This window comes from Leptodactylus fuscus, chromosome 3, assembly GCF_031893055.1.
Source record: "Leptodactylus fuscus isolate aLepFus1 chromosome 3, aLepFus1.hap2, whole genome shotgun sequence".
In the NCBI taxonomy this organism is placed as follows: domain Eukaryota; kingdom Metazoa; phylum Chordata; class Amphibia; order Anura; family Leptodactylidae; genus Leptodactylus; species Leptodactylus fuscus.
Window position 1 is genome coordinate 16,052,573 of NC_134267.1, and position 24,202 is coordinate 16,076,774.

General features: G+C 44.0%; 1 protein-coding gene across 1 annotated transcript in view; it reads right to left on the reverse strand.

The window, feature by feature from the left end:
• PTPN14 (protein tyrosine phosphatase non-receptor type 14) overlaps window positions 1–24,202 on the reverse strand; it is a 70,930-nt gene that overhangs the window by 10,455 nt on the left and 36,273 nt on the right. Inside the window, exons 4-13 of the mRNA XM_075267099.1 lie at window positions 18,004–18,101; window positions 16,776–16,843; window positions 12,857–12,927; window positions 12,387–12,474; window positions 10,921–11,009; window positions 9,735–9,822; window positions 4,536–4,618; window positions 3,998–4,055; window positions 2,513–2,579; window positions 311–1,788 (exon numbers count right to left, since the gene is read on the reverse strand). Coding sequence (XP_075123200.1) covers window positions 311–1,788; window positions 2,513–2,579; window positions 3,998–4,055; window positions 4,536–4,618; window positions 9,735–9,822; window positions 10,921–11,009; window positions 12,387–12,474; window positions 12,857–12,927; window positions 16,776–16,843; window positions 18,004–18,101 — 2,188 coding nt within the window. The remainder of the gene's footprint in view (window positions 1–310; window positions 1,789–2,512; window positions 2,580–3,997; window positions 4,056–4,535; window positions 4,619–9,734; window positions 9,823–10,920; window positions 11,010–12,386; window positions 12,475–12,856; window positions 12,928–16,775; window positions 16,844–18,003; window positions 18,102–24,202) is intronic.

Sequence of the window (24,202 nt, forward strand, 5' to 3'; positions counted from 1 at the left end):
ACACGGACCCTATACCGGTACATTAGAGCAAACTAGGCGAGATCTGTGCAGTTATTGCTGGATTTAGCTCACAGAGCATTGTCTAGTCTGGATCCAATTCTCTCCACTTCTCAGCCGAGAGCAGGACTAGCCACGTACAGGGTTATTGCCTCTGAACATGACCAAGAGAGTCACTGACAGCAAGCAGAGCTCTTGAAAATGGTGAAAAATCTGAAACACAAAGTACATGACGAACCTGTAGAACTCCTTAGTACTCCTTTAAGAAAGTCGCTCCTCCTTTTCCTATATTAATATCTATATTCGCACTCACCCTCATTAAGATTTCCCGCTCTACGATGGCGTCCTCCGTAGAAAACATCTCCGACACGGGTCTCTCCTTCACCGGTTCCTTTTTAACCCTTTCTTTCACACTGGTGAGATCCGGTTCTGAGATTGAAGGTCCCAGGGAGGTTCCGTTTATGGGGGCTGGGTCGTTCCTGGACATGCACAGTGTTTGGGATGGCCGGCCGCTCATGGCTCTCGCTATGGCAGCCGATATACAGGACGTATCGTGCCTTAAGGCTCCGTTGCTGATGCTTTTTCTCGGACCTGGATATTCCGGCGGCGGTTTATTTGGTATGCGAGCCAATGCGGCCTGCAACTGGGCGCTGTAGGGGACGCCCTGTATGAAGGATGTATGGGGCACAGGTTTGTGGGATTCTTCCTCCTCCTCACTCTCACTGCTGTGGATCAACATGGTGGCATCCGAAATGGTCTTCTTATGGTGGTACATTGGGAGCTGCTGGACCTCATGAGCCTTTGGCATGGGTTCCTCTGTGGGCATTTGTTCTCTTAAGGTATTCCTCCGAGGTAATGGAGCGGCCAGTGACTTTAAAGCCATGGCTTCCATCCCACGGACCATGTGGCTCATGACTTCAAAACTGTGCCGCTTGTTGATAACCGGATGATGCTTATGGGGTTTTAGAAGTTCGCTGACCTCCTGGAGAGACTGGCGGACCACCGGGGAGCTATCCTCTTGGAAAGTTTTCACCGACTGTTGAACTTTTCGGGCCACCAGATCGGGACTACTACTGCTGACACGTTTATGTCTATGACTTGCCAAGTCCGGAGTGCTACTGGCTGGACGGGGTGGTGGGTAAGGAGGTGGAGGTCTAGACAAGAAGTTTCTAAACATGTGGGCAGCACTAAAAGTCTGTGGGGGCACATTGGCCAACTCCGGGGTGCTCACGGTATGGGAAATCGACTTGCTATTAGTAGGGTTGGTAGTTGCCTGGCCACTTGGCATTTGTTCGGCTGGGTTGATGGGTTTGTTACCAAAATGAGTCTGAGTAGCATAAGGAGACTGAGACACCAAGTACGGAGGCCGGTCCTGCATTTCAGGCTGACTGTAGACCAGGTTCTCCCGATGTCTGTAGGCATGAGTATTGCCAATATTGAGGTTTCGTAAAGACTGGCTCTGGCAGTCCGGAGGGTGAATACTTCTGTTCATTTGCCTCATCACAGTCTCATAGTCTGGGGTCTGCCGGTAGGAAGGTACGATGATGGCGCTATGTCTACATTTGGGGATGTAGTCCGACCTCATGATGTCATTGCCGGTGATGCTGAGGTTAGAGGACATGGGAGAAGCCTGCATAAAGTTCTGAGAATGGTTCAGAGAGTTCATACTTTGAGCACTTGAGACGCTACCATTGGGCACGGTACCGTTCAAGACGTTATAATCTATATATCGGTCCAAGCTGTTCTGGGATCGGAAGTTGAAGGTGTCCTCGCCCATGTGAAAGATGCTATCTGTAAGGGAAATGTTACTACCGTCAATAGTTGCAATACGCAGGAACAGGTAGTACAACATAAGTAGAGGGGTTTTCCAGGACTGTCAGCAATATCAGATCGGTAACGGTCCAACAATCAGCAACCCTGCTGATCAGCCATTTGAAGAAACCGCAGTGCTTGGACTATGGATACTACTTATTGAGCACAGCACCATACAGTGTATAGTGGTTGTGCATGGTATTGCAACACTTTAGTCCCAGAAATCCCCTTTAACATAAATGACCTCTCTAGTGCACTCTACCACCTATATGGAGCTACCGATACTGTAGGGGGCACTACAGACCGTTTTTGGATTTGGTCTCCCACTGTTTCCAATGGGAGGCGAAGATCACAGCAGGATCCGAAAAAACGAAGCGCCCTGCTTGATCAACACAGAGGCATCCCATTCATCTGGGGCTAATAATTGGTGGAAAGCTGCAAAGGAATTCCTCATGTTCCTCCATGGAACTAAGCTCCCCCTAGAGGTCGGCTCTACATCGAGGGGTTCAGAGCAGGGACCCCCCACCTCCTTTACGATGCCCTTACAGGATATCTAAAATTAGGCTGTTTAGATGTGACATCTGAAGCGAAACCCTGGGGCACAAACCTTTCTGAAGGAGGGCCGTCCCTTTAAAATGTCAAAATTAGATATTCAGAATCTAGATATTCATAGAGTTGTAGATTTTTTTCAGACAGATCTTACCTTCGGATATATAGGCATCGCTCCCCTGCATATGTCTTGAAGATAATACAGATGATTGTGGCCGTGACTGGTTACACAGTGAAAAGAGGGGGGGAAAAATTGGTTATCTTAAAATTTTTATATCCCAATCTGAACTATGTCTAGAACTTGTATTGTAACTTTTTCATACTGGAGAAAGATCTTTACTTATAAGGATGGCCTTATACTTTAGATAGACCGTCTAACCCGCCCCTATACACATACACTCATCTCAGCTCAGGGTGCATGCGTTCTCAATAGGCATGGGTATCTGATTGACAGAGGACCACTTCCAATTCTCATGTTGTGTAAGGTCATATGGCCTGTTTGCGGCTCAGTCCCATTCAAGAGAATGGGGCTGAGCTGCCATGTCAAGAACAGCCACTATATAATGTAAGGCGCTATGCTTCGTACGTAGAGATGAGCCAATACTATTCGAAACTAGAATTTCGAATACCTCGCTCCCATAGGAATGAATGGGAGTGGGTCAACAGCAAGGTGTTAAGCGCCGGCAGCCGCTCCCGTTCATTTCTATGGAGCGAGGTATTCGAAACTATAGTTTCGAATACTATTCGCTCATCTCTATTTGTACGTAGTGAGGCTATTGCACTCATCTGAACCCAGAAGCTGAACCCTCATTGATCAGTCATTAGTGTTAGCCCCAGAAAACTCCTTTAAAGGGATTCTACCATTAAAACCTCTTTTTTTGTGGATAAGACCTCGGAATAGCCTTTAGAAAGTCTATTAGTCTCTTACCTTTAGATGTGATCTCCACCGCGTCGTTCCTTAGAAATACCGGATTTTGCCGTTATGCAAATTAATTCTCTGGCAGCGATGTGGGCGGGCCCCATCACTGAAAATGCGATGGGGGCGTCCCCACTGCTGCTCGAGAACAGGCTCCAGCGACGTCTCTATCTTCTGCTGGATCCTCCCCTTCTCTGTCGTCTTTCTTCGGCGTCACCTCCGACGCCTGCGCAGTTGGCTCTGCCAGTGAGACACCAGAAGAGCCGACTGTGAATGCCGGCCGGCGGTCATTTTTGGGAGGCCGGTCCTGCATTGAACTACAAGAGCAAGAGCGGCCTCCCAAAAATGGCCGCCGGCCGGCATGCGCAGTCGGCTCTACTAGTGCCAACTGCGCAGGCATCGGAGGTGACGCAGGAGGAAGACGACAGAGAAGAGGAGGATTCAGCCGAAGATAGAGGCATTGCAGGATCGTGTTTTCGAGCAGCAGTGGGGACGCCCCCATCACATTTCCAGGACTGAGGCCCGCCCCCATCGCTGCCAGAGAACTAATTTGCATACCAGTAAAAACCGGTATTTCTAAGGAACGGCGCGGCGGAGATCACATCTAAAGGTAAGAGACGAATAGCCTTTCTAAAGACTATTCCGGCATCTTATCCACAAAAAAAGAGGTTTTAATGGTAGAATTCCTTTAACATTTTACAAGACTCTGGAGTAGACACATACCATAGAGGATCGGCCCCATGTGGAATGTCGTCGAACGGTCGGTGGCGTATTGTGAGTTCTGTTAAACGTAAGCAAATAAGATGTTACAAGAAATAACCGAAGTCTGCATTCAACCCCAATATTTGCACCAGGCTCACAGGGGTTCGGGAAGCTGAGCTATGGAGAGCCATTTGATGGGGTCCTTATACTGTAGAACTGCAAACAACATGGAAGAAAGTTAGAGGAGAGGGCTTCCGAGGGAGGTGGCGATAAGAATACCCATTGGCTGCATTACAAGATGACCAGCATTTTAGTAGAAAAACAAACAAACATGATTTTGTGATATTCTGTCACAAGATGTCTGTTCTATATGTGCGGCCACCCAGTGGTCATGTTGTGAATTACAACCTGTAATGATGTTACTTAGATGTTCTAATCTAAGAAGATCACTAGAAGAGAAGCTCCTGAAATGTTAAAAGGGTTTTTCCTGGATTTATTGCTGACCTATAGGTCATCACTATGTGATGTAAGTCGTCCCCTTGTTGTAGCCATCACTTACTCTGTGCAGATTTTATGGTCCTTGTAAAATTTCATTTGAGCGGCAAAAAGTCGGGATATATATTTGCTGTTCTCAATGTCATCCTGTAGAAACACAATAAACAAGCGCATGTCATCACATCTGCGCAAAACACAAAGAAATCCTATTGTATTATGTACAACCAAGGAACAGGAACAAAGGAGCAGAACAACGGCCTGCCGCATCTCTGCTGTAGTAAATACGTGTATGAAATAACAAGTCTGCAGCAATATTTCATAGAATTTTATGATGAGTTATTCCTCCTTACCAGTGTCTGTCAGGTTACCAGTGTCTGTGTCAATGGGGTGTGTCCCTACAGACACTGGCAGCACTGATTGGACAGCATCAGAGAAGGTAAATCCTATTTACAAGGGGAATGGTAACACCCAGTTGTCAATTGGTTCATATCTATCTATATCTATACAGGAGGAATAGCTGAGGAACAACATAACACACATCTAACTACATACTCCAGATTTGTTATTTCATGGCACAAGCAAGAATTTACTAAATTTACTAAAATAACATAGAATTTTTTTTAAGGACCATAAATATTACTGATAATGAGCGCAGCTCTGGAGTATAATACAGGATGTAACTCAGGATCAGTACAGGATAAGTAATGTAATGTATGTACACAGTGACTGCACCAGCAGAATAGTGAGCGCAGCTCTGGAGTATAATACAGGATAAGTAATGTAATGTATGTACACAGTGACTGCACCAGCAGAATAGTGAGCGCAGCTCTGGAGTATAATACAGGATGTAACTCAGGATCAGTACAGGATAAGTAATGTAATGTATGTACACAGTGACTGCACCAGCAGAATAGTGAGCGCAGCTCTGGAGTATAATACAGGATAAGTAATGTAATGTAATGTATGTACACAGTGACTGTACCAGCAGAATAGTGAGTGCCGCTCTGGAGTATAATACAGGATAAGTAATGTAATGTATGTACACAGTGACTGTACCAGCAGGATAGTGAGCGCAGCTCTGGAGTATAATACAGGATAAGTAATGTAATGTATGTACACAGTGACTGTACCAGCAGGATAGTGAGCGCAGCTCTGGAGTATAATACAGGATAAGTAATGTAATGTATGTACACAGTGACTGCACCAGCAGAATAGTGAGCGCAGCTCTGGAGTATAATACAGGATAAGTAATGTAATGTATGTACACAGTGACTGCACCAGCAGAATAGTGAGCGCAGCTCTGGAGTATAATACAGGATGTAACTCAGGATCAGTACAGGATAAGTAATGTAATGTATGTACACAGTGACTGCACCAGCAGAATAGTGAGCGCAGCTCTGGAGTATAATACAGGATAAGTAATGTAATGTAATGTATGTACACAGTGACTGCACCAGCAGAATAGTGAGTGCCGCTCTGGAGTATAATACAGGATAAGTAATGTAATGTATGTACACAGTGACTGTACCAGCAGGATAGTGAGCGAAGCTCTGGAGTATAATACAGGATAAGTAATGTAATGTATGTACACAGTGACTGTACCAGCAGGATAGTGAGCGCAGCTCTGGAGTATAATACAGGATAAGTAATGTAATGTATGTACACAGTGACTGTACCAGCAGAATAGTGAGCACAGCTCTGGAGTAAAATACAGGATAAGTAATGTAATGTATGTACACAGTGACTGTACCAGCAGAATAGTGAGTGCTGCTCTGGAGTATAATACAGGATAAGTAATGTAATGTATGTACACAGTGACTGTACCAGCAGAATAGTGAGCGCAGCTCTGGAGTAAAATACAGGATAAGTAATGTAATGTATGTACACAGTGACTGCACCAGCAGAATAGTGAGCGCAGCTCTGGAGTATAATACAGGATGTAACTCAGGATCAGTACAGGATAAGTAATGTAATGTATGTACACAGTGACTGTACCAGCAGAATAGTGAGCGCAGCTCTGGGGTATAATACACTATAAGTAATATAATGTATGTACACAGCAACTGTACCAGCAGAATAGTGAGCGCAGCTCTGGAGTATAATACAGGATATAACTCAGGATCGGTACAAAATAAGTAATGTAATGTATGTACACAGCAACTGTACCAGCAGAATAGTGAGCACAGCTCTGGAGTATAATACAGGATAAGTAATGTAATGTATGTACACAGTGACTGTACCAGCAGAATAGTGAGCGCAGCTCTGGGGTATAATACAGGATATAACTCAGGATCAGTACAGGATAAGTAATGTAATGTATGTACACAGTGACTGCACCAGCAGAATAGTGAGCGCAGCTCTGGGGTATAATACAGGATATAACTCAGGATCGGTACAAAATAAGTAATGTAATGTATGTACACAGTGACTGTACCAGCAGAATAGTGAGCGCAGCTCTGGGGTATAATACAGGATGTAACTCAGGATCAGTACAGGATAAGTAATGTAATGTATGTACACAGTGACTGCACCAGCAGAATAGTGAGCGCAGCTCTGGAGTATAATACAGGATAAGTAATGTAATGTATGTACACAGTGGCTGTTCCAGCAGAATAGTGAGCGCAGCTCTGGAGTATAATACAAGATAAGTAATGTAATGTATGTACACAGTGACTGTACCAGCAGAATAGTGAGCGCAGCTCTGGAGTATAATACAGGATAAGTAATGTAATGTATGTACACAGTGACTGTACCAGCAGAATAGTGAGTGCAGCTCTGGAGTATAATACAGGATAAGTAATGTATGTATGTACACAGTGACTGTACCAGCAGAATAGTGAGCGCAACTCTGGAGTATAATACAGGATAAGTAATGTAATGTATGTACACAGTGACTGCACCAGCAGAATAGTGAGCGCAGCTCTGGAGTATAATACAGGATAAGTAATGTAATGTATGTACACAGTGACTGTACCAGCAGAATAGTGAGTGCAGCTCTGGAGTATAATACAGGATGTAACTCAGGATCAGTACAGGATAAGTAATTGTCAGGATACGGAGTCGCCGCGGTCTCCTTGCTGCCTGGGAGACGTGTTAGGAGTTCTATTGGGTGTGCTTAGGTCATTAAGGGTTAATCTTTTCCTTGCCTTCAGTCTCCATGTCATTAGCCATCAGGTGTTTTTCTGCTGCTATTTAATCCCCACCCAGGCATGGATCCTTGCCAGCCATTCACTTTGTGTTTCCTGGTCCCCCTGCTCAGTCTGATTCCCTGTCTGTTTGTATTTCATATGTTTCTTGGTTAATCTGCCCGGCTTGTATTTTTGACTATCCCTTGTCTTTTGATTTGGTACCTTTTATTATATCTCCTGGCTTTACTTCTTGCTCGTCTGACCTCGCCTTCTCTTCTGTGTCTTGCTGGGACTTGTGGTCCTCCCTGGTTCCATGCTGTTTAGTCTTTTGTTTTGCATTGCATTGACACTGTGCTTTCTGTTTAGGTGTGACCCCGTGACTCCAGTCCCTAGGACTTTCAGGGCCTCCTCTCCCCTTATCCTAGCCGCCGGATAGAAGGTTAGGAGCCGTGGTAGGCGCACTTCAATTAGGAAGTGCATTGGTCTGCCTCATCTCAGATATTACAGCATAGTTATAGCTGCAGGGCCTGCGACCCCTTTTTCATTAGCTGCACAGTGTTGCTTTCCCAGTTGTGTCACTTTGCACTGCCTGACCCTGACTCCAATCCTTACAGTAATGTAATGTATGTACACAGTGACTGTACCAGCAGAATAGTGAGCGCAGCTCTGGAGTATAATACAGGATAAGTAATGTAATGTATGTACACAGTGACTGTACCAGCAGAATAGTGAGCGCAGCTCTGGAGTATAATACAGGATAAGTAATGTAATGTATGTGCACAGTGACTGTACCAGCAGAATAGTGAGCGCAGCTCTGGAGTATAATACAGGATAAGTAATGTAATGCATGTGCACAGTGACTGTACCAGCAGAATAGTGAGCGCAGCTCTGGAGTATAATACAGGATAAGTAATGTAATGTATGTACACAGTGACTGTACCAGCAGAATAGTGAGCGCAGCTCTGGAGTATAATACAGGATAAGTAATGTAATGTATGTACACAGTGACTGTACCAGCAGAATAGTGAGCGCAGCTCTGGAGTATAATACAGGATAAGTAATGTAATGTATGTGCACAGTGACTGTACCAGCAGAATAGTGAGCGCAGCTCTGGAGTATAATACAGGATAAGTAATGTAATGCATGTGCACAGTGACTGTACCAGCAGAATAGTGAGCGCAGCTCTGGAGTATAATACAGGATAAGTAATGTAATGTATGTACACAGTGACTGTACCAGCAGAATAGTGAGCGCAGCTCTGGAGTATAATACAGGATAAGTAATGTAATGCATGTGCACAGTGACTGTACCAGCAGAATAGTGAGCGCAGCTCTGGAGTATAATACAGGATAAGTAATGTAATGTATGTACACAGTGACTGCACCAGCAGAATAGTGAGCGCAGCTCTGGAATATAATACAGGATAAGAAATGTAATGTATGTACACAGTGACTGTACCAGCAGAATAGTGAGTGCAGCTCTGGAGTATAATACAGGATAAGTAATGTAATGTATGTACACAGTGACTGCACCAGCAGAATAGTGAGCGCAGCTCTGGAGTATAATACAGGATAAGTAATGTATGTACACAGTGACTGCACCAGCAGAATAGTGAGCGCAGCTCTGGAGTATAATACAGGATAAGTAATGTAATGTATGTACACAGTGACTGTACCAGCAGAATAGTGAGCGCAGCTCTGGAATATAATACAGGATAAGTAATGTAATGTATGTACACAGTGACTGCACCAGCAGAATAGTGAGCGCAGCTCTGGAGTATAATACAGGATAAGTAATGTAATGTATGTACACAGTGACTGTACCAGCAGAATAGTGAGTGCAGCTCTGGAGTATAATACAGGATAAGTAATGTAATGTATGTACACAGTGACTGCACCAGCAGAATAGTGAGCGCAGCTCTGGAGTATAATACAGGATAAGTAATGTAATATACATAAAGAGTGGAGAATCCTTATAAATACATGTATTTCCCCTGTCAAGCACTGCTATGGAGAGGTAACAATCCCCAACATTATATAGCTTAGATAGTATAACTATTGTTTTGCAATGCTCATTATAACGGGGGTGAATAACATGAGGAATGTGAGGGTGGTGAGAGGAGATTACTCACGTACCGTGTGAAAAAAGACACTCTCTTCCTTTCTGTTCAGCTCCAGTACAATTGCAGACTTGTTGTGTGTGATATTCCCAATGTCATTCCACCTGGAGACAAGATCTCAGGTTAGCTCTGCCAAGACTCACATTCCGACATTCCACAGTCACGCCAGCGATATCTCTACCCGTCCAGCCTCCAGCTTGGCAGAGCTCTCGGGACAGATTACCATTAGGATGCTTTCAAGAGCTATTCATCTCTGCAAGGCTGAAACATATCTCTAGCAGACCATGTCAGGACATAGAAGCGCTCTATTCATCCACTTGCTAGCGGGAAGATTAGGCAAAAAAATACCCATGTTCTAGCCTGTATGTAGATAAAGGAGCGGTCAGGGGATGCTTTACTTCCAGGCCTCGGAGGCTCCTACACTCCGTATATTGGGGGGATCTCTCCCTAGGAACTTATTACATAGCCCATCTGCAGAATAATGGCCGATATTACTTTACACGGACACTTGTTACATGGGACGGATTCATCAGACCTCATCGAGAGATGTATTCATGAGCGGTAATGTGTCCCCGACCGACAATTATAAAGATATTAGGCAATGGCAAAGAACAATGGGGCCATATTAAGGAAAGTCTACCAAGGGCAGTCGTGTACGCTTGGACGTATGTTTCCCGTATGGTTCACAATGGCTCCTGGGCGAATATTGTGCCCGCCAGCAATAAGGAACAATACAGAAACATACACGGCTAGGAGTGAGGGGATGATTGTTCCTTGGGGTCTTGTAAATATGGATATTACAGATATTTTTTGAAGCCTCCTTTATTTTCGGACTCCTCCGCCACCTCTTCAGGCATCTGAATAAGCGAGCTCAGACATGGCAGATTTACAATGCAGATTTTGCACCACCACCAGTACGTGACCCTACAATTCATGGGCACGAGATATTGAAAGTTCCAGTCTAAACAAAGCAAAAAGGCAGCGAATTTTCAAAGCGGATTTCACCCCATTATGTCGTATTTGCCAACACTCCCGGAAGGTCTAAGAGGCTCGAGACCTCCTAGACTTCCAGAAGACCTGGCAAGTCTCCAGGCCACAGTCACAGCACCACTAGCCACCATGTGACACCTATGGCGTACCGTCTGCGTTGTGACCAGAGTCTTAGTAAGACACACATCCTAAAATGTGCAGAATACCCTTACCTGTAAGATGTCGTTGCTTTTCCATGACTGTCTCCAGCAAAGATCCCCATGAAGAAAATCCAGAGGTTGATGTCATTGCCATGACTGTCCTACAAGCCCAAAATATAAGGCAAGATTAATGACACCACGTATAGATTAAAGGGATTGTCCGTATCTACGAGTATAGGAGTATACAGCAGTGCTCTTCATACTAGGAGGTAGGGCTGGGCGACTGATCGAAAAATAATCGAAAATCAACCAGAATAACCCATATGATTTTGTTCACGTTGGTTATTACAATATTAGGGAGGTTCTACCTGCAGTGTTGTTTGGACCGATAACGTCCGAATCGGAACTGCCAGTATTATATTATGAGATCTCTTCAGACCCCAAAGTATAATAAGCAGAAGCCCAGGAGAGGTGATCAAACAAAAAAACAGAGTTACTCGCCTCTCCTGGACTCCGGCGCGACTCCCTAACTGAAGACCACCGAAACCTGTGACTGGGCCTTAGGTGGTCACATGGCGTCGTAACACATAGAGCATCAGGACACTGCATGACCCATGTGACCGCTCAGGCCCAACCATCAGCACCATAGACAGCAGGGAGCTGCGCCGGAGCCCAGGAGAGATGAGTAACACTGTTTTTTAGGTTTCATCGTCTCCCCTGGGCCTCCACTTATCATACTCTGTTTTGTCGCCATTTGTGACATTAGTACACATCGTAATATACTATATTAAAGGATTTTGGCTCCTATCTGTGAAATCCTGTACTAAAATTCACTTCCTTTCCCTTCTAGCAGATACCTGTACACGGTTTGTCACTGTGTATGGGTGGGGGGAGTTGCGCTGCTCATTTGCCGTTCAAGCTGTAGGTATTGCAGCACTGTCCCATAAACTTCAATGTTATGCAGTATAATAAAGACACTGCAGGGACATAGAAAACTTTCGATCGTCATCCCTACTATGATCCCACACACTGTATACTGCCCCTTTATTGACCCCATAAAATATATTGCCTCCTTTATTGGCCCCCGGAAACAGTATATGGTCTCCATGACAGATGACACTATTGTATACTATCCCCATTATTCGCCCCCGGCATAGCCCATCAATATTATAAAGCAGACCCCTGCCCTTTAACCCTTTCATATCAAGAACCACTCAGCAATCAATAAATTGGTAGCACTGGTTTCCTAAAACCTGTCAAGGCTCAAAGCTTATCCAGGAATGGAAAAATTCTGGAATCTCAAATAAATTGTAATGTATTTCTGTAATGGGATCTTTCATACAAGGAGTATAAATCAGACTGTCATCCACTACAATATTAATAGTAATGATCTGCGGTGGTGAAAGGATCTGTTTCAACTCATTGCATCAGGCAAAGCAAGCACAGGACTCATTGCAAAAATTTTTAGTTTGTGCAATACAACCGGTGACTGATAGGTGGCAGCATGGAGTCGCTCACAATTTTTGCAGCGTACATACCTTGACATGGAAACATTCTTTGCCATAGCCGTCCAAGTGTTCCACTTCTTTAATATAGTGAATTTCAGCTTCTTCTGGAGGCATTCCACTATAATGTACAGTCAGATCATGAAGCGAAGACAACAAGACAAAAATCTGCTCATATGATTATTATAGACGACTGCGTTACAACAGGAGGCTCCAAAAATCTGGAATTGGGGAGGCCCACTACATAGAATAGGGCGGGAGTCAATTTATAGATGGCCAACAACAGGTTAATTCTATAGGGGTAGGTATACAGGTCTACAGCTTTCTGCCATTCCTCACATGATCGGATCGGAGTCGGATGATTTTTAATGAATTCTACGTCACATCACCCAAAAACCATATGGGGCTCATATACTGCACTGGACCTCGCTGCGCTGCGTTCTGGGAGATGTAACGGTCTGCACATCAAGGACGCTATATAATCGGTAACGTGAAGATCTCACCTAAGAGCTTTATGTTCCAAGGCCACTTTGTGAAGTAATTCTTCCAGCAGAGCTTTGTCGTGGGTCCAGCCCTGAAATAAAACACAAACACAAGTCCATGATCCAACCTGATCATTGTATCAGTACATGGACATACATGTATGCGTACACATAGGACGCTGCCCACACCAGAAGCGGCACCACTCGTATCCATGGGATGTGCCTAGCATTGCAGTGCAGTCTCTTTCACTTCAATGAGGTTCAGCTGCAATACCAGACACTGCCTTTAGCAAAGAGTGGCGCTGTTGTAGATATAAATATAGCCGCTCCATTAACTTAAGGCTAGGGCAACACGGTAATTTTGACTGCAGCTCCCGTCATGCACCAAAGATCGCCAGGTCACTCATGTTAGTGAATGGACCTTGAGAGTGCCGTGACGTCAAGTCCCAAAAAGATTGGGAATTTCTGATGATCGCAGCACTCTCGGTGTTCCAATGCAACTCAATTCATTAACATGAGAGAGTCCTAAAGCGACCAGTCGCTCGATGGGGTCGCGGCCAAAATCACTGTGAGCCCCAGCCTTAAGGGGAACTTTCACTGCCTCCACCAACTCTTTGCTTCCTTCAAAAGGCGCCATCCACTGATTCTGGTGAAGTTGCATTTTTTTTGTAGCCCCACACGGTTCCTAAATGATTTGCTAGCTTCGGCGCCCAATTTGGTAACAGTGGAGCGACACCTATTCAAAGAGTTGGTGAAAGGTCCTCTTTAGGTCTCTTCTTTAAGATCCAGAGACCAAGGAACCTCACCTTTCCTTGTGCACTTTGCCAGGAGATTTACCACCACAATTTCCTTGTGCCAAGGTTGACCAAACCAGGAGATGTGCAACCACAGTATCGGAGACCCTTGCTACAGGCAACATATCTGGTTTTCTACCAACTATGTTCTTGGTGAGTCCATCGCTATTGAGTTGGTCTTCATTGGCTTCCAAAGTCTACCAATTTTCTGACTTTTGACCTTTGAGGGTTCCTTGTCCCAACTACTCTTTACGATCAATAATCAAACTCATGACCTCGGACTCTACGCTAGAATTTTAGGCAAATCATTTGCAAAACGCCCCAAGTATCAGGAGACGTGCTCTGGGGGTTGATAACTATGACACAAGAGTATGAGGGCCATGACTATGGGGACAGCAGAGGTTACACCTGACAGGTCCCTCTGCCCAAAATACAGACTCCAGTACTTGATAGATTGTGTGAACCATCAAGGAGAACTAGTGCGAAGCAGAAGCCAACCAAAAAACGAGGCGACCTCCTTCCGATGTGTGATGTACTATCCCGATGGTGCTGTGACTACAATGGCGCTGGTTAATCGGCTCATAGATAATACCATCGAGCTCCATGACGTCCATTCTGATGAACCCACACGGGTCAACCTTGACTAGAAGGACATCTACATCACGGCGGTCGTTCCAACCAAGGAACACACCTCCGCTTCACTAGCCTTGAATAGGTCTCTGAAGTTTTGCCAAGTATGGCTGACGGATTAAGCAATAAAACACACAAGGAATGCAACGCAACGAGACCACAGTGTGACAGAAGGCTACAGAGAAAAACAAGGCCCCGGGCAATGGGTATTGTGCTCAGCAGAGCTCTCCAGTCCTTCCCCTGAGGCCCTGCACATACTATTTGTTTCTTCTGTCACACAAGTATGCACGAGGGAGAGGTATCCAGAGATAAGCAGAAGGATACAAGTCTGTACAGCTGCGACATACAGAATGCAACTTGCCGAAAAATAAAAAAAAACACCTCAAAGTAATATCTAGACCAAATCGGATGGAAGACTAATGTAGCAAAGAAGCGAGGGCGAGCCTATGAGAGGGCGAGCCTATCAGCACCAGTCTATGCTTTATGGATAGAATTCATCTGCAGAAAAAGCTAAGCCACTGCATAGATACAATATATTACCAATCCCAAGTTACAACTTGTATTTTACTCCAGAGCTGCAATCATAATTCTGCAGGCTTCGGAGCAGAAATTCACCATTCACTGTTGGTTTAAAGGGATCCTATCATTAGAGTCCATTTTTTTCTAACTAACACGTAGTAATAGCCTTAAGAAAGGCTATTAGTCTCCTTCCTTTAGATGTCTTCTCCGCGCCGCCGTTCGGTAGATATTCTGTTTTCCATCTTTATGCAAATGAGTGCTCTCGCAGCACTGGGGGCGGTCCCAGCGCTCAAACAGTACTGAGGGCGTCCCCAATGCTACGAGAGAACTCTCCAGCGCCGCCTCCATCTTCTTCAGGGACCGGCCTCTACTCGTCGTCTTCCGGCCTGGCTTTCAATCTTCCACGCATGCGCAATCGGCTTTGCCAGCGGGCCTCTGGCAGAGCTTTTTTTTGTGGCCGCTTACTACAAGAGCTCACATAAGTGGCCACAAAAAAATCGCCGCGCGCAGATGCAGTCGGTTCTGCCTGTGGGCTTCGGGCAGAGCCGACTGCGCATGCGTAGAAGATTGAAAGCCAGACCGAAAGACGACACGTAGAGGCCGATACCTGAAGAAGATGGAGGCGGCGCTGGAGAGTTCTCTCGCAGCATTGGGGACGCCCCCAGTGCTGCGAGAGCACTCATTTGCATAAAGACAGAAAACGGAATATCTACCGAACGGCGGCGCGGAGAAGACATCTAAAAGGTAAGAGAAGAATAGCCTTTCTTAAGGCTATTCCTACGTGTTAGTTAGAAAAAAAGGGAATCCAATGATAGGATCCCTTTAAGGTCTGCTAGGTACACGTCCTAGCGGAGCATGTGCGCAACATGAGACGCAAAATCCACTGGCGATGGGCTTCTAAAGACTGGCACTAGTGATGCCAGTCTTCATAAATCTGCCCCAATACAAATTTGACTGCTTGAAGTTAAAGGCCCGATACCCGAGGCTGCACTACTGAGAGATCGTGAGGACAACATATCTCCTTTGGAGTGAAGTGTGGCATGGAGATTTTGAGCGGACCCAAATCAAACCACTCAGCTCTGGAGTTCTCCGGATTTTGGGAACATGAAACGCGATCGGGTTAATTGGGTTTTTTTGTGTTTTGTTTTTTTTCTTTTAAATTCATGTAGTGCTGGTTAGTAATATTACGTGAAAAACTCAGTCACACATCCTAGACTCTTCTAACATTATATGAGGCCGAGTTGCAAATTCGTGATTATCCAGATAACAGGACCATGACCATGACAATCGTGGCTTTTGGTGTGAAGTCAGACGTAATTCACACTCAAACGTCCCGTTCTGATCAAATTCACCACGGACCTGATGGTCACGGGCAGACGGTGTCATCGCATGAAATGGCAAATAGGGGTATGAAATTGTCAAAAAAGTCACCCACAGCAACCAATCACAGCACGCACATAAAATACGCATCTATAAACAGTCTGTGAGACTTAGACCCGGTTCACATCTGCATTGGGGTTTCCATTCTGGGAGGCCGCTTGGGGTTACCGAAGGAACCTGTGGACCCCATAGACAATAATGGGGTCCATGTGGTTTCCGCACGAAAAATCCCGCCGATTTGTCACTTCTCTATACGTTCCATAGGAGGATCTCCACGGCCTACGAGGATTATAGTTTACTAAAGATAACCATCTTGTCTCTAGATTGCACATACGGCAGCATTATACACCCGACCTTACGTGCCTGTAGTAGTTTCAGGATCTAGTAAGCACGCGCAGATTGTGCACCCATTGTTCCAACACGTTTCACATTTGTCTGCATTTTTCTACACCCCCCCCCTCCCCCAACCTTGTGTTTGTCATGTAAAGGAGTCTCAGGCTTAGGGGTGACAATACGCCAACAATAGGCCATCCTGTCTGAGGGTGACTTGTGCACGTCTGTATATAATCAATGACAAAAAAAAAAAAAAATACCGTATACACACGATGGAAACATACCGCAGGAAACAGCATGTACTCGCCGAGGAAGTCATGTGTCTCAAATGGAGGATAATCCTTAAATTCCGCTGCAAGACAAAACAAGTCACAGTTCATTATCACAAACATCAAACTATTTGCAAATGGAAAGACGAGACAGCGGCCATATAATATACATACATATTGTACACATACACACAATTACTCAAAACTATTACATATTATGGAAACCAGTACCATGAAATATAAAATGGGGCAAAACCAATTTTCGAAGGTGTTGACACATTATCATGGGGGGGGTATCATATTCTACACGCAAGGTGGCCATGGACAGTAGCAGGGAAAGGCAAGTGAAAAATCGGGCTAAGAAAAAAGAAAAAGCAGTGGACCCCATAGCAGCCCCCATGGCGGTACTACATCGCCCCTCCTTATCCCTTGTGCAGGGCCAGACACACATTCGAAAAAAACATTGCGACTTTAAATTCTAACTCCCATGTTTTTTTTTTTGTCGTTGCGTTGGAGAAAAGGGGGTGAACATGTTTTGTAATATACTTTATTAACCTATCTAACTTCTAGAAAACAGGCTGGAAAGTTCCCATTAGCAATGCTCTAACTAAACAATGCTAGGGAGACTGGTTTTACTTACTGCATGGAGTACAGGTGTACAGACAAAGGGGAGGGGGGAAGGGTTCACTTCAAATGGCTGTATCTCTGGTTTTATACCACCTAGAAAAATTCTGCCAAGATTGAAGTACTAGCTGTAGGGGATATATAACCAGAGATACAGCCAGATGAAGTGACCTTTTGGTAAATGCTTCAGCTACAAATATTCACAATACCATGGACTCTCTCTAGTAACAATTCCGTTACACTAGGTTCACTTTAGCGTCTGGGAACTCCGTCCCCCATTCCGCCATGTTGGAAACCAGGCAGACCCCCATTATAGTTTATGGGGTCCTCAGGTTTCCGCAGCTTTTTAAGTGGATAGGGTTTCCGTTTTTTCAGACCTGAAGAACTGTAACCCAAACGTTAGCGTGAACCTAGCAATAGAGGGTTAATAAGGAGAATGTTACAGTCTGTTTTCTATTAAAAAGGAAGTTAGATAGGTTAATAAAGCATATTACAAAAATGGTCACCAAACAACCCCCTGACACAATAGCAAAAAACAAAAATAAAAAAAACAGTATCTATCTAAAAGTACATCAACCCAATCGTACAGAATACAGACTAACCCCGAAAGGAGCATTACCTTGCACGGCTAGCGCGGCTAGACGTATGTACTGATCCACAGTACAGCGGAAACGGCCATCGAGCACATCCTTCCTTAACTGGAGGTAATACTGGTACCTAGGACAAAAAGATTAGAGAACCGCTCAAACATGTTCTCACCAATAGGAGGCAGTCTACATTCCATTAAAAGTGCTCAAGACCTCAAAAAATAAGGAAAACTGCTAAAATTTTTGTTGTACGTCCATGTTGCCTGGTAACACTTCACTTCCTGTCTGGGTGACCACCCTTTACATACATGTCGTGCTGTTTACAGCAGTGGTCACTGGAAACTCCACAGGGAGATCTTTAGATCCTGTCCATGAATCTTTAAGATTCAGGATAGCAAAAAGTCAAGAGTCAATTTAGGCTGTCTTTCACAAAAAGCGCCACTTCTGTCCTGGGGTTGTGTCTGGTATTGCATCTAAGCACCAGGAGTGAATGGTGATGAGCTGCAATACTATACACGACCTTTCAACAAGTGTGGCGCCATCTTTGGTACAATGCACCAGGTCCTTCTAATTCTTTAGGCTAAAAACTGAATATCCACTTTATACCTAGTGTCCTTTATAACCATTGCAAGACAGGATAACCATGGAAGTGTGAAGATGGAGTAAGGGGGTAGCCCTCTTTTCTTAGGATTTAGGAGAACAAGATCAACCAATGCTGTGCTTCACTATGAATGTCAACTATGTGCAAACATACAAAGTTTTCCACTACACTACTGGCCATGTTGTAGTGAGCGCGCACTGATGATCACAGTGCCGAAGAGCGAGACATCTTGCGTGTTACGTTCCTTAGACGAGACAGGGAGCTTTTTATAAGAACAAGGACAGAATCTTCAGAAGCTTTCATGTGATTTCTATTTTGAGCACAGAACATGTTTAGTGAAAATCTGTCACTTACTGTACAAAAAAACTGGAAAAAAAGATTAAAGTGTACTCAGATAACACTACGGGATTAGGGATTATCCTAAATGCCCCTACAGACAATATCTGACATACAAAACCTGTACACACAAGAGGGCAAGCGACTTTATACATACATGTGTTATACTCCAGAGCTGCGCTCACTATTCTGCTGGTGCAGTCACGGTGTACATACATTACATTACTTATCCTGTATTATACTCCAGAGCTGCGCTCACTATTCTGCTGGTACAGTCACTCTGTACATACATTACATTACTTATCCTGTATTATACTCCAGAGCTGCACTCACTATTCTGCTGATGCAGTCACTGTGTACATACATTACATTACTTATCCTGTACTGATCCTGAGTTACATCCTGTATTATACTCCAGAGTTGCGCTCACTATTCTGCTGGTGCAGTCACTGTGTACATACATTACATTACTTATCCTGTATTATACTCCAGAGCTGCGCTCACTATTCTGCTGGTACAGTCACTGTGTACATACATTACATTACTTATCCTGTATTATACTCCAGAGCTGCGCTCACTATTCTGCTGGTACAGTCACTGTGTACATACATTACATTACTTATCCTGTATTATACTCCAGAGCTGCGCTCACTATTCTGCTGGTACAGTCACTGTGTACATACATTACATTACTTATCCTGTATTATACTCCAGAGCTGCGCTCACTATTCTGCTGGTACAGTCACTGTGTACATACATTACATTACTTATCCTGTATTATACTCCAGAGCTGCGCTCACTATTCTGCTGGTGCAGTCACTGTGTACATACATTACATTACTTATCCTGTACTGATCCTGAGTTATAATCTGTATTACACTCCAGAGCTGCACTCACTATTCTGCTGGTGCAGTCACTGTGTACATACATTACTTATCCTGTATTATACTCCAGAGCTGCGCTCACTATTCTGCTGGTGCAGTCACTGTGTACATACATTACATTACTTATCCTGTACTGATCCTGAGTTACAATCTGTATTATACTCCAGAGCTGCACTCACTATTCTGCTGGTACAGTCACTGTGTACATACATTACATTACTTATCCTGTATTATACTCCAGAGCTGCACTCACTATTCTGCTGGTACAGTCACTGTGTACATACATTACATTACTTATCCTGTATCATACTCCAGAGCTGTGCTCACTATTCTGCTGGTGCAGTCACTGTGTACATACATTACATTACTTATCCTGTATTATACTCCAGAGCTGCGCTCACTATTCTGCTGGTACAGTCACTGTGTACATACATTACATTACTTATCCTGTATTATACTCCAGAGCTGCGCTCACTATTCTGCTGGTACAGTCACTGTGTACATACATTACATTACTTATCCTGTATTATACTCCAGAGCTGCGCTCACTATTCTGCTGGTGCAGTCACTGTGTACATACATTACATTACTTATCCTGTACTGATCCTGAGTTACAATCTGTATTATACTCCAGAGCTGCACTCACTATTCTGCTGGTACAGTCACTGTGTACATACATTACATTACTTATCCTGTATTATACTCCAGAGCTGCACTCACTATTCTGCTGGTACAGTCACTGTGTACATACATTACATTACTTATCCTGTATCATACTCCAGAGCTGTGCTCACTATTCTGCTGGTGCAGTCACTGTGTACATACATTACATTACTTATCCTGTATTATACTCCAGAGCTGCGCTCACTATTCTGCTGGTGCAGTCACTGTGTACATACATTACATTACTTATCCTGTATTATACTCCAGAGCTGCGCTCACTATTCTGCTGGTGCAGTCACTGTGTACATACATTACATTACTTATCTTGTATTATATTCCAGAGCTGCGCTCACTATTCTGCTGGTACAGTCACTGTGTACATACATTACATTACTTATCCTGTATTATACTCCAGAGCTGCGCTCACTATTCTGCTTTGTACATACATTACTAATTCACTCTTTCTGGGCCGTTCTCATCACTTAGATATATGTAATACTAGCTGGTACCCGCGACTTCGTCTGCGGTGATTGTAGAAGTGGGTGAATACAGGCACGGGTAAGGTTTTTGTACTGTGTATAAGGTATGGGATATGAAATGTAACTGTGTATCTTGTTTTTGCTGTAATTCTGAGAATACATGAGACTTTTGTGATGAATGTAATTAGTATTTCAGCCGCTATACGGTGTTGGTATAATCTGTACATAGTGTCTTTGGGACAGAGGTATTACAAGTGAATATACTTCGATATACGACATTGTATGATTTGTTATTTTGCGCCAGTACATGTAAGTTTTGGGTACAGGAGACTCTTGAGCAAGCAACATAAAGTCTGGCCCTGTGCATGACAGTTTAGTAACTCCATGTGCCTCTTAGTAATAGCAATTAACCCCATCATGTCCCTCACATTAACCCTTGTGTAAGAGTTACTGATATGAGAGAGACTTGGAGGTAATAATTAAGTATCTTCATTATTGAGGTCTTTTATTAGTACCTCCATATGTCTCACATATTAGTAACCTTTATATGAGGCACACAGGGGTTAATATGAGGGACATGATGGGGGGTATTCCTATTAATGTGAGGCACATGGAGTTACTAAGACTAAACTAATAACCCCAAATGCCTGACATTAATGAGAATAGTAATCCTATGTACCTGTGTGTTTGTCAGTGTCAGGGTGCATTCACACTGAGTAAACGCTAGCTTATTTTGTAGAGTAAAATTACACTTGTAAATTTTGCTATCCCATTGACTTCAATGATATTTTTTTACAAGTGTAAAAATACGCCTGTAAAAAATACGCCTGTAAAAAATACGCCTGTAAAAATACGCCTGTAAAATGTCATTGAAGTCAATGGGATAGCAAAATTTACAAGTGTAATTTTACTCTACAAAATAAGCTAGCGTTTACTCAGTGTGAATGCACCCTCACTTTGCTAGCAGCTTCCTCTCCTCCTCGGGGAATCTTTGCAGGATGCAGACGGCAGGAGCTATCACTATAGCAGGCACAGACCTGAGCCATTAAGCTCCACCCCCTGGGTTTCCTGCACCCCTCTCAAAGGGGAGTGTCCTTATGCCTCAGCTCTAGCAGAGCACTGAAGGGACGCTCGGACTTCATTTAACTCTTGCAGGTCCTGTGCTGCTGGCGTGCCAGTGAAATATGGCAGGAGTGCCACTCTTGGCACGTGTGCCAGGGGTTGCAGACCTCTGCTGTAGAGGGTAATATGAATTTTGTGGCTTGCTATGGCCCAAAGTGTGTGAGATTGCAGAGATAGTGATGTGAGTTTGGGTTTTGTGGGGGTCCTGGGAAAAACGTATGTGCGCTATTGTGACGAAAAGTAGCCTATTGCGCAATCCAGTGTAGTGACTATGTTTGTGGAAAATTTCAGCCAAATCGGTGGAGCAGGTTTTGCGTGATTAAGGAACAAACATCCAAACACACAAATATTAATAGGATTGATGAGATCTCTTATGAAGGATATGTGTCTGGCGGCCATTGTTGTGTAGTGCTATTGGTCGTTCTGTCTTCATCCTGAAATCTATGACCTGCCGAGCTCCTGAACTGTGAAATAGCTCATTGAGCCTGTTGTAGCGTCCTGTCTGCCTCCCTCCTGATGCCAGCATTCCTTGTAGCTCCCACAGAAATTGTGCAAAGCGTGCCAGCCAGTATCAGATTCCACAGATGCTTTGAGCTCGCTGATACGTGTGACTAACTGCAGCAGTTGTATCATCTGCGGAGGGTATATAGGAGGCCATGTCCTCCTCTGTACCCCATTCACACCATAGATATAACATGGACCTGCCAAACTGAATTATTACGTACATGCATTACTTACTTTACAATGATCCTGCGTTACATCTTGTTTTATACCTCAGAGCTGCACTCACAATTCTCCCAAAATTGTCAGCATGTTAATACAGTGATTTCATTTGTGGAAAAATTACACTTTGTATCCGATTCACTGAAAAAGTACTTATAGGAGTTCAGATAAGCTGTATACAGCCTCCGATGGTAGCCAACAGGATAAAGTGTGCAGCTCTGGAGTATAATACAGGAGGTAACTCAGGATCAGTACAGGATAAGTAATGTAATGTATGTACACAGTGACTGCACCAGCAGAATAGTGAGCGCAGCTCTGGAGTATAATACAGGATAAGTAATGTAATGTATGTACACAGTGACTGCACCAGCAGAATAGTGAGCGCAGCTCTGGAGTATAATACAGGATAAGTAATGTAATGTATGTACACAGTGACTGCACCAGCAGAATAGTGAGTGCAGCTCTGGAGTATAATACAGGATAAGTAATGTATTGTATGTATACAGTGACTGTACCAGCAGAATAGTGAGCGCAGCTCTGGAGTATAATACAGGATAAGTAATGTATTGTATGTATACAGTGACTGTACCAGCAGAATAGTGAGTGCAGCTCTGGAGTATAATACAGGATAAGTAATGTAATGTATGTACACAGTAACTGCACCAGCAGAGTAGTGAGCGCAGCTCTGGAGTATAATACAGAATGTAACTCAGGATCAGTACAGGATAAGTAATGTAATGTATGTACACAGTGACTGCACCAGCAGAGTAGTGAGTGCAGCTCTGGGGCATAATACAGGATAAGTAATGTAATGTATGTATACAGTGACTGCACCAGCAGAATAGTGAGCGCAGCTCTGGAGTATAATACAGGATAAGTAATGTAATGTATTTACACAGTGACTGCACCAGCAGAATAGTGAGCGCAGCTCTGGAGTATAATACAGGATAAGTAATGTAATGTATGTACACAGTGACTGTACCAGCAGAATAGTGAGCGCAGCTCTGGAGTATAATACAGGATAAGTAATGTAATGTATGTACACAGTGACTGTACCAGCAGAGTAGTGAGTGCAGCTCTGGGGCATAATACAGGATAAGTAATGTAATGTATGTATACAGTGACTGTACCAGCAGAATAGTGAGCGCAGCTCTGGAGTATAATACAGGATAAGTAATGTAATGTATGTACACAGTGACTGCACCAGCAGAATAGTGAGCGCAGCTCTGGAGTATAATACAGGATAAGTAATGTAATGTATGTACACAGTGACTGTACCAGCAGAATAGTGAGCGCAGCTCTGGAGTATAATACAGGATAAGTAATGTAATGTATGTACACAGTGACTGCACCAGCAGAATAGTGAGCGCAGCTCTGGAGTATAATACAGGATAAGTAATGTAATGTATGTACACAGTGACTG